This window comes from Bidens hawaiensis, unplaced genomic scaffold, assembly GCF_021521415.1.
Source record: "Bidens hawaiensis isolate Kalapana, Puna unplaced genomic scaffold, B.hawaiensis_p1.1 tig00042465_1, whole genome shotgun sequence".
NCBI classification, from domain to species: Eukaryota; Viridiplantae; Streptophyta; class Magnoliopsida; order Asterales; family Asteraceae; genus Bidens; species Bidens hawaiensis.
Window position 1 is genome coordinate 39,829 of NW_027505787.1, and position 11,792 is coordinate 51,620.

The 11,792-nt window shown below is 36.9% G+C and overlaps 1 protein-coding gene across 1 annotated transcript; it reads left to right on the forward strand.

Moving 5' to 3' along the window:
- The first annotated feature begins 7,765 nt into the window (after nt 1-7,765).
- On the forward strand, nt 7,766-9,873 carry LOC143615327 (uncharacterized). Its single transcript, XM_077088478.1, has 2 exons — nt 7,766-7,961; nt 8,267-9,873. Exons 1-2 carry the CDS (start codon nt 7,766-7,768, stop codon nt 9,871-9,873), a joined length of 1,803 nt encoding a protein of 600 aa, XP_076944593.1.
- The last annotated feature ends 1,919 nt before the right edge of the window (nt 9,874-11,792 follow it).

Below are 11,792 nucleotides of genomic sequence, written 5' to 3' on the forward strand. Positions count from 1 at the left end.
AATTACATATTTATCACATTCAATTACTCAAATACAAAAAATTGATAACATCTTTTAACTTTAACATTACATCCATACCTCTTTTACACACACACACACACATATGTATGTGTGTGTGTATATGGGAGGGTTCGAGGCAAAAACACAGTTTTTTGCAAGAACATGAAACATAAAAAAATGATTTACTTTTTCAATTTTTCATTTGTTAAATATATAATGAAATTATTGATATAAAGACAAAGTTAAAACATGCTCTTATTAATTTTAGATTAAAGTAATATGATGTGCGATGTAAAATGTGAAAAAGGTTTTAAACTAATGGTATAAAGCATGTATCATTTCGGAAATGAAAAGCGTAATTTGAGGCACTATCAACTATTATTTATATTACACAGTGGTAATATATGTGGTATTTTCTTAATTGATGTAAAACATGTGCTTTTCGGTGAATACAAGTAAATACCGAAGCAAATACATACACTCACGGTAATACACTATGTTAGTAGTTTCATAATTAATGTAAAGTCGTAAAGCATGTATTCATTGGATGTAGCGTATTCACATGTGTGTACAAGTAACCACCAGTGACTATATTACATAAAGCCATAGTGTATTCACCCATGAATACACTATGTATATACCATAGTGTATTCACTTGGAAAAACAAGATCTAAACATGAGGCTTGAGGAGTGGCGAACAACCTTAGAGACAAAAGGTTTAAAGATTAGCCGATCTAAGACGGAGTACCTCCACTGTGATTTTGGTGGGATAAACGACAATGAAGACGCACAGATCACAATTAAAGGGCAGGTGGTCCCGCAGGTAACGAAGTTCAAGTATTTAGGATCATTTGTACAGAGCGATGGGGAATTAGACAGTGATGTGACCCACCGAGTTCAGGTAGGATGGTGTAGATGGAAAGCAGCCACAGGTATATTGTGCGACAAGAGTTTCCCGATTAAACTAAAGGGAAAATTCTATAGGGTGGCAGTTAGACCTGCAATGCTATATGGAACAGATTGTTGGGCCATCAAGAAGGCACAAGTGCGGAAGATGGAGGTAGCAGAAATGAGAATGCTACGTTGGATGTGTGGGCACACAAGGCTAGACCGAATAAGAAACGTTGTGTTTCGCGAGAGATTAGGGGTGGCGAACATAGCAGACAAGATAAGAGAGTGGAGATTGAGATGGTTTGGACATGTATAGAGAAGACAGACGACGAATCCTGTTAGATCCGTAGAAAACATTACTATAGAGGGGAGGAGGGGTAGAGGACGACCGAAATTGACTTGGGATGAGAGGATTAGGCATGATTTGATAGACCTAAACCTCTCCGAGGACATGGTTGAGGATAGGAATTTGTGGAGAAGTAGAATTAAAGTTAAGGATTTTTAGAGAGAATTGAATACCTTAGGGTTTAGACTTAACTTATTTAGGTCACATACCATAATGGTATTTCCCTTACATATATTATTATTAGCTTTTATATAGCTGTTAAACTGTGATCTTATTATTAATATTATTATAATTAGTAGTAGTTTTTATATAACTGTTAAACTTTGTTTTCCTTTATTTTGCTTCATACACATGTACTTAGAGCCGAGGGTCTCTCTGGAAGCCACCTCTTTATTCCTTTGGATAGAGGTACGGTTTGCCTACATCCCACCCTCCCCAGACCCTACTTATAGCTTTGCTGTCGGTGGGATTTTACTGGGCATGATTGATTGATATATATATATTCACTTGGAAATATGCTACTAGAAGCTATATTTATCTGTGATACACTATTAGAAATATTATTTGGCATTGAATACAATTATTGAATGGTGAAATGGTGAATACACTTATGTAAAACATGTGTTTTCACATTAATTACGAAATAGCCATGGCCAAACGAAATATTCATGTAGTGGTTCTCAATTTTCAAGTGGTTTTTTGAATTTTTAGTGGTTCATATTTTTACGCATTATACTTCCCTATAAATGTGCCCTGGTTGCGGTGCACGCATATAATGTATTTATTTGTGGGCCCTCGGGTGGGAAAAAGTGAGATTGCACTAATTTTGACGTTATTTTACTAATTTTGTGAAAATAACGTTAAACGTGGCGGAACGTTAATCAAGCATCATGTGGTGGCGTTGATGGCCGAAAAACAAGGGCACATGCACTGATCAGCCGGTATCCCAATGGTTAAGTGTTATGTGCCTTATGCCCAAGGCTTGATGCAAAACTACTATCAAGCTGGGGTCTCACCAGATCAGCCTTTCTATTCCTACGGGGTAGAGGTAAGGTTGTCTATATCTTACCCTCCTCAGACCCTACCATATCTTTGCTATTGGTGGGATTTACTGAGTACGATGATGATGACGACTTTCCTATAAATACCCTTTATTTAATACAGAAAGCATTTATATATTCTCGATTTTATCACAAGGTGGAGTTAGGCTGAAAAGGCTAGGAAGCAACCATTAGATAGTACTCAAATCATATCTTTCATTTTTGAAATTTTACACCACCAGTTTAAAAACATTTCATCACATATTTATCAAATTCATATTACTCAAATCCAAAAGTAATAACACCTTTTAACTTCGTCGTTGCATCAATAAACTCTATTATACACACAAATGTGTGTATTATGTTGGAGATATGTTGTCTTCAGCCACACAAATGTGTGTATTATGTTGGAGATATGTTGTCTTCAGCCCAGCCCATAATGGGATAGTTGAGCATTATAGAAAAAGGCAGAAACGGGCCAGGCCAGCTCTAATAGCCAAAGCCCAGTTTGTTAGGTTTCTTGTTTAGCAAGATTAGCAAAGGGTTAAACCCTAATTAGCTTACCTATAAATAGATCTCTTGTACCTGTATATTATTATCACTCAATAAAATAAACCCTAGTTGCCCCCGTGGACGTAGGTTACACGCTGTAACCGAACCACGTAAATCTCTCGTGTCTCTTTGTTCTTTGATTACTGTTTTCTGTGTGTGCTTCGATTCCTAACAACTGCTCAAAGCCGGGTTCGGCTCTTGATCATCGAAGAACACCAACCCAGCCGTAACCCATCCCAAGACCGATCCTAGCCAACTGCTAGGGTTTTGCCGGAACCCAAATCTGTCGCAGATGATCACAGCCATCCCTTACCCACCGAACGCAGCTGTTGCTGCTCAGTCTGAAAACTGAACTGCTGTTGCTATTGGTTCTTTTCTGTCCAGAAAACAGAAGTAATGGCTGAAGACGGGAAGACCAAAGTTGTGGTATTTTATGGGCAGAAATTTGGATGGCGGAAAATGCAAATCACGGATTTGCTAGTACAAAAGGATTTGGACTCCTCTCTAGGAACTCCAACTACACCGATAACACCAGATTGGACAGCTTTTGACAAGAAGGCTATGTCAACAATCCGGCTTACTCTATCTATGAATGTTGCATACAACATCCTAGAACAAACCACATCGCGTGGGATTATGGAAGCATTGTCAAACATGTACGAGAAGCCATCTGCTGCCAATAAAGTGTTCCTAATATGGGAGTTAGTTAACACGCGCATGAAAGAGGGAAGTTCAGTTACTGCTCATATCAACCTGTTTAATTCTCACTTGTCTCGTTTGTCTTCTGTTAAATTCAAGTTAGATGATGAACTGCAAGCGTGCCTACTTTTATCCTCGTTACCTGACAGCTGGTCAGGAACAATCACTGCAGTTACCTGGTCAGTTGGATCCGAAGCTCTCACGTTCAGTAAGTTTCGTGATTTGATACTAAGTGAGGATTCGAGAAGAAATAGCACTGGAGAGACAAGTTCGTTATTCAGTACAGAGGGTAGAGGATGAAACAATAGCAGGGGAGGAAAAAGAGGAAGATCAAAGTCTAAACGAAGAAGTAAGTCGAGATCAGCAAAACCAAGGAAAGACATAGTTTTGCTGGAATTGTGAAGAAAACGGGCACTCTAGAAGTTATGCACCAACCCACCCTTAGAAAAGAAAGAGGTGAACGCTGCCACATCAGCATCAGATGATGCCCTTATATGTTGTGTCGAGAATCCTGCTGAATCAGGAGCATCTTTTCATGCTATTTCTAGCACAAAGATGATGAAGAAACTACGAACAAGTAACTTTGGTAAAGTTCGTTTGGCTAATAATCAATGTCTTGATATAACAAGAATGGGAGACATAGATTTAAAGACTCCATTAGGAAACACTTGGACCTTGAAAAATGTTCGGGTCATTCCAAGTTTAAGGAAGATGTTAATATCCATCGGTAAGCTTGATAATGAGGAATATTGGTAGAGACCAAAATATAAACAAGAAATTAAAGGATAGTTGGCCCGATTCGAGATGGGCTATTCTCCAATTAATCCTATTCAAGAAGGATTAGATCTCCATTACAAGAATTTTAACCAAGTAAATTCATAAACATAAACATTGACCTCGTGAAACCTAGAACAAATAATATAAATAACCATCAACAGAGTAATAACCGACCCTAAAATTAAGCTAATAGAATAATAACCGGCCCTAATCTTCAGCATATTATTTACTCACTTTCCCCCTTTTTCAATAGCATCTTTGACCAAGATTTGGGATCTTATCAGGTATGATGTCACTTTTGGTAGAGGACAATGGAGAGTAGTGAAAGGCAGTATGGTGATTATTGCTAGAGGTAAAAAGAGAGGTACTTTATATATGGTTGAAGTACCATATGAAGGGGTTAATGCAGTGACTAGTGGGCTGAGGCAATCAAAGTTATGGCATCAACGACTCGGTCACATGAATGAAAAGGGGTTGAAAATGCTTGTCGCCAGTTGAAAAAGGTCAAATTTGAGTTCTGTGAACTGTGCGTCTTCGGCAAGAAAAAAAAGCTAACTTTTGCGAGGACAGGTAGAGCACCAAAAGCTCATAAATTAGAGCTAGTTCACTCAGATGTATATGGACCGACATCGGTTGCTTCAATTAGAGGATCTTGCTACTATGTTACCTTCATCAATGATTCAACACGCAAGGTATGGGTTTACTTTCTTAAACATAAATATGAAGTTTCTGGCATTTTTAAGAAATGGAAATCTATTGTTGAACTGGAAACTGATTTGAAGGTTAAGTGCTTGAAGTCCGATAACGGTGGAGAATACATCAGCAAAGAATTTATTGAGTATTGTGCTGAAAGAGGGATCAATATGATAAATACAGTTTCAGGAACTCCACAACAAAATGGGGTTGCAGAGAGGATTTACAGAACATCATGTGAGAGAGCCAGAAGTATGAGATTGAATGCAGGGCTCCCAAAGATGTTCTGGGCTGATGTTATTAACACTGCAGCTTATCTTTATCAACCGTGGGCCCTCAGTACCGTTGGGATTCAAGATTCCTCGGGAAGAATGGAAGGGTAAAGGTGTAAAGAATGATCACCTAAGAATATTCGGGTGTAGTGCTTATGACATTAATCCAGAAGGTGACAAGTTAGATGCTAAAGCAAAGTACACACTCATTGGTTTTGGGTCAGAAAAGATGGGCTATAGGCTTTGGGATTTTAAAAGGCAGAAAGGTAGTCAAAAGCAAGCACGTCGAATTCAATGAAGCAGAGTTGTATAAAGACAAAAAGTCAGTCAATTCAGAGGTTCAGACATAAGAGGTTGAGTTCGAAACCACAAGTCAGAGAAAAGAACCAGTTACAGAATCAGTAACATGTCCTGAGTTTGATGATAATGACTTCAGATAGGGGGAGTTCAGAGTCTGAAGATGAGCAGCCTCCACAACAGTCACAACAACCTGACAAGTGGGTCACGAGATCCACTAGAGCTACTAAACAGCCGGATAGGTTTAGTCCCGGTCGTACAAGTCCTTCGGTTAATTATCTTTCCTTCGGTTAATTATCTTCCAACTGATAATGGTGAACCCGATTGCTACTCTGAGGCAGTTAAGGTAAAAGAATTGTTCCAGTGGGAGCAAACAATGAAAGAAGAAATGGGCTCTTTAGACAAGAACAAGACTTGGGTTCTTGTAAAGCTTCCGCCAAACAAGAAAGCTCTTCAAAATAAGTGGGTGTACAGGATCAAAGATGAGAACGATGAAGCCAAGAAGTATAAAGCTCGTTTAGTGGTTAAGGGTTTCAACAAAATGAGGGAGATTGTTGGAGATATGTTGTCTTCAGCCCAACCCATAATGGGATAGCTGAGAACTAGAGAAAAAGGCAAAAACAGGTCTGGCCAGCTCTAATAGCCAAAGCCCAATTTGTTAGGTTTCTTGTTTAGCAAGATTAGCAAAGGGTTAAACCCTAATTAGCTAACCTATAAATAGATCTCTTGTACCTGTATATTATTATCACTCAATAAAATAAACCCTGGCTGCCCCCGTGGACGTAGGTTACACGCTATAACTGAACCACGTAAATCTCTCGTATCTCTTTGTTCTTTGATTACTGTTTTTTGTGTGCGCTTCGATTCCTAACATATTAGAGAGGGTTCGAGGCAAGACACGATTTTTTACAAGAACATTCATCACAAAATAAATGATTTAATTTTTCAATTTTCATTTATATATACTAGGGTTATTGATATAAAGTCAAACTTAAAAAAGATGCTCTTATTTATTTTAGATTAGAGTAACATGATGTAGAGTTCTGTGAAAATGTGAACAAAAGTTTTAAACTAATGGTGTAAAGCATGTATCTTTTTAGAAATGAAATGCACAGTTTGAGACACTATTGACTAATGAATATTTATATTACACAGTGGTATTTTTCTTAGTCAAGTTAAAAACATGTGTTATTTGGTTAGTACAGGTAAATACCAGAGTATATACATATATTAACGATAATACACTATGTTAGTATTTCATAACTAAACATGTAAAGCATGTATTCATTGGATATGGTGTATTCACCTGTGAGTACAAGTAAACACCGGTGAATACACTATGTATATGCTATAGTGTATTCACATGTAAGTATGCCATTAGAAGCTATATCTATCGGTAATACACTGAATTCGCCTGTTATTGTGTTAATTACGAAATTGCCACGACAAAATAAAATCTTCATGTAGATTCAATGGCTAAAAGTGGTTCTCATTTTTCTAAAGGTTTTTCAAATTTTTTGGTTGTTCTCAATTTTGTGCATTATACTTTTCAAAAAATAACCTCTTTTTAAAAAAATATAAAACAATATTATACTCTTATTAAAATAATAAAAATTCTCAATTTTATCACAGAGTGGATTTAGGTGAAAAAGGCTAGGAAAAAACCAGGGTACGACACGAATCATGGGGGTAATGGTAATTGGTAAATGGGTAAAAAAAATTCAAGGTGTAAAAACACGTTTGGCACCTAGTTGTAGAATAGCATTTGTAAAGTCTAAAACACCATCTGTAAATTAACACCCAGCTGTAGGATGGCATGTGTAAAGTGTAAAACATAGTTACCTAATTCGCTCACCTTGCCGCGAATTTCGTCTTGGATCGGTTCGTACCGAATAGGAATTCGAAAGCGAATTCAATCGCTTTGGATCGGCGTTCCGATTAAGCCAGATTCGGCGTTCCGATTAAGCCCGATTCGGCGAACCTATGCATTTAAAATCGCCGTTCCAAATCTAAATGGTACATACGTAAATGGATCGGCGGTAATTCTTTGGCGGTATTTTCTTGGGCGCTATACTTTTGGCGGTAATTTCTTGTGCAATAATTACATTACATATACATATACGATTCCAATTTCCTAAAATTCCTAAAACCCAATTCCAATCTTTTAGCAATCTGAATTCCAATTGTAAGGTTTTGGGATGGTGTTTGGAAAACAACGGCCTAATACTCAGGGAGAGAATGAAACATACGTAAGTGAGACGGAAGGGGTCGATGATGTTCAAGAAATTGATGAAGTAGTGTTCAATGGAAGCCAAAATTCTGTTGCTACCGGAAGTCAAGGAATCAAAGATGCTAGTAAACCACTCATTGATGAAGTGGTCTTCCTTGGTGCAGGTAATCTTCCATCCTCCACATCTCTTTATCACTTTATGAATTTGTGTTTATCATATTTATAGAAAATGTCTACTGTTATGGTTGACACTATGAAATATGTTTATTAGTCTTTATTATTTTCAATGCATGAATACAGTAGGTTATTTTGAATGTATGAAATATGTTTATTAGTCTGTATACAATAATCTTCCATCTACTGTTATTTCACTTGTATGAATGTATTATTTTGAATATATGTTTTCTACTAGTTTCACTTCAAGTTGTTTGTTATCACTAAAATAATTGTTATGTGTTGAATGTATCAGGAAATAGTAAGAATCCGGGAGGTTCGAAAAAATGGACCCGCAATCATTGCAAAGAGCAGTTTACTAGCACTTATACCCGCATCCATGCTCATTTTTTCGGGCCTATGGTAGGTAAAAAGGCCGATATTAGGAGATGTTCAGCCGTGTGTAGAGATCGTGAGTTGTTTGAAAGGCTATCGAAAAAAGTAAGAGAAGCTGAAAATTCGGGAGGAATTTCAAAGAGCTTAAAGAACTCCATGATGTCAAAAAATGCACAATCTAAGAAAAAATTTGAAGAAACCTTTGGGATGTTGGAGAGAAATGCGGTTGATATGAAGATTACCCGGAGTTTGTGTGCAAACGGTATCTCCTTCAACGTATTACGCAACCCCCATTTTATAGAAATGCTAAATGCTACGAAAAAAGCACCTGCCTCATACATACCCCCGTCATATGAAAAGACAAGAACTACATTACTTGATGAGTGTGTTCGTGATGTCGAGAAAGAGTTAGCACCGATGAAAGACACGTGGTACACACAAGGAGTTTCTATTGTCTTGGATGGGTGGTTAAATGTGAAACATAAACCACTCATAAATGTCTTAGCCGTAAATTCTCGTGGTGCTATGTTTATGGAAGCACACGACTTTTCGGTGGTGGAGAAAAAAGGGGAGGAGATTGCTAAATATCTCATTGGAGCCATCGAGACGGTAGGACCAAATAATGTGTTGCAAGTTGTTACCGATAATGCGGCAAATTGCAAAAAGGCGGGGGAAGAGATTGCACCGGTTTTCAAGCATATTTTTTGGTCCCCTTGTGTTGTGCACACATTAAATCTTATCTTTAAAGATATGGCGAGTTCATTTTATTGGTTGTCCGAAACGTATAAAAATGGGAAGGCTATTGTTAAATTTTTCCTTAATCACACCTATGCTTTGTCGTTTTTTAAAGAAAACTCCAAGTTGGAGTTATTAAAAGTTGCAAAAACTCGTTTCGCCTCTCATTATATTCTATTAAGGAGGTTAATGGATTGTCGGGAAGCACTAGAAACAACCATTGTCCTTAATTCTTTTAAGGAATGGTTTAAAAAGGGGAATGATACGATTCGAAATGGTGGGTTACCGGTTATTGAAACAATTAAAGATGAAGTGTTTTGGGATAAAGTTGAGCATATTTTAGCAATTACAAAACCAATTTTTTTGGTGCTCAAGTTTAGTGATGGTGATGGTCCCAAAATGGGAGAGATTTATGAGAAAATGGATAATATGTTGGGAGAAATCAAGGATGCAATGGAAGAAAATATGTTCTCAATGTACTACGAGCAAATTAGAAGTATTATTTCGGAAAGGTGGGACAAAATGTCAATCCCACTTCATTGTTTAGGTTTTGCTTTGACTCGAAAGTTTTATGATAAACATTATTTAGAAAAGTTGGCACCCGGTGGGTTGAAAAGAAGAGCTCCCAACAAAGATCTTGAGGTTACAAACGACGTCATGGACGCATTCCATAAAATCGCCGAAAATGAAGAAGAAAGAAAGGTTTTGACAATATGCAACCTTTTGTATAAAGAAAGGGATTTTTGGGAGGATTCCAACGCAAGTCGATGCCTTTACGATGGATCCAATTGAGTGGTGGACAAATTATGGAGCGCAAACTCCCGAATTGGCGGAGGTAGCACAAAGGGTACTCTCCCAACCAATTAGTAGCTCGTCGGCGGAGAGAAATTGGAGTACATACTCTTACATTCACAATGTTAAACGGAATCGTTTAAACGTTAAAAGAGCAGATAAACTAGTTTTTATTCACTCAAATGTTAGACTTCTATCTCGTTTTTCGGAATCATACAAATCCGGCCCCCACAAAAAATGGGACATTAATCCGGAAAACTCGTACATTGAAGGTTCAAGTACTCGACTAAAAGAAATGTTTTGGGAGGATCTTGATGATGTGGACCTTAACAAAGGAAATGAAAAAAGACAACGAGTCGATTAGATGTGGATCTTAGAATTTTTATGGTCAACTTTTTTGAACTTATGTTTTGAAGTTTTATCTTGAATGTCTAGACTCTAGTATTATGTATTTTTGAACTTATATTTGAAGTTTGAACATTAAATTGCAAGTATTAATAAATATATGAAAGACATTATATTTTGAACTTTAGTATAAAACGAATACATCGAATTGAAATACATGGTACATCGTACCGGTTTGTACCGAAATGAACCTACACCCCGCGAACCGAAAACGTAAGCATCTACGAATTGCGTACCCGATTCGCGAACCCGTACCGAGGCGTACCACGAATTAGGTAACTATGGTGTAAAACACATGTAAATAAAGGCCCAATTGTAGAACGCCATGTGTAAATTGGCGTCCAGGTCTAACGCCATGTGTAAATTGGCAACTGTATGCAAAACACCATGTGTAAATTGAGGCCCAGGAGTATAACACCATGCATAAATTGACGCTTAGTTGTAAAACACAATATGTAAATTGGCGCCCAAATGTAAAACACCGTTTAAAAAACCCAGAACACCATTTAAATGTTAAAACCAAACCAATGTTTAAACAAACCCAGTTCAAGAAACTTTACTTAAAACACATTTTTTTAAAGTATAGTATGTTCATACTCATTAAAGATAAAGCTAGATTTTATGAAGTAATTTAAAAAAAATTACAAAGGCGTATAACAAAGTTATTAGTATTTCAAAAAGTTGGTGAAGGTTGATAAAAAGCCATCTCCCCATTCATGCTCTTTAATCAATGGTTTCGGATCCCTCCTAACCTTTTTAGGATTTTGTGTCTTTTTACCCAAACCTCAATCTATACATATAGTATATACAGATATGATATAGTATGTACATCTAGACTTGGGTTCTAGTAATAAGGCTATTCATTTCAGATCCAAGAATACGTTGAGAACTGCGAGTACCGCACAATGAACATGTATATTTGCTTTAAGTGTGATATAGTAGACGGTTATACCCCACTATCTTATTAATTCATTAACGGGCTAAGTACAGGTTCTTGATGTGATTCTCAAGGTGCTCAACATAAATTGGGTTCTGAAAAGAACTTCTCTATATATGTAGATACAATGTATTTACTTGTGACTACATTATAATTTTTAATAGTTTATTCACATAACAACTATAGTGTAATTCGCATAGCTTCTTGTAATGTATTAGCTACAACCACGTAAAATAAATATTCACCAAGCAGATGTGAAGGCTAAAAAGTGGTTCTCATTTGAACCCGATACTATATATGCATTCATATATTTGTGCATACACTCACACACATAAAAGGATTGGTTTAAGTAAAAAAGTCTTTTAACGTAAAAGGGATAGAAGGATAAGACAACACATGTCCAATAATGTAAAAGAAAACAACACGAATTTCTAAATTGTAAGATGTTATAGCACACAAACAGGATGTCAAAGCCTAATATGTAAACAAGCATAACTGCATAAGGTATCTACTGTTAAGTAATTACTGTTTGGCACGTTTTCTTTTTACAGCACAGAGACACGGTTGTAGAGATAGA

Coding starts and splice junctions, on each gene's coding strand:
- LOC143615327 (XM_077088478.1), top strand. CDS start 7,766: ATGGTGTTTGGAAAACAACGGCCTAATACTCAGGGAGAGAATGAAACA. Junction 7,962..8,266: donor AGTGGTCTTCCTTGGTGCAG/GTAATCTTCCAT, acceptor TGAATGTATCAG/GAAATAGTAAGAATCCGGGA.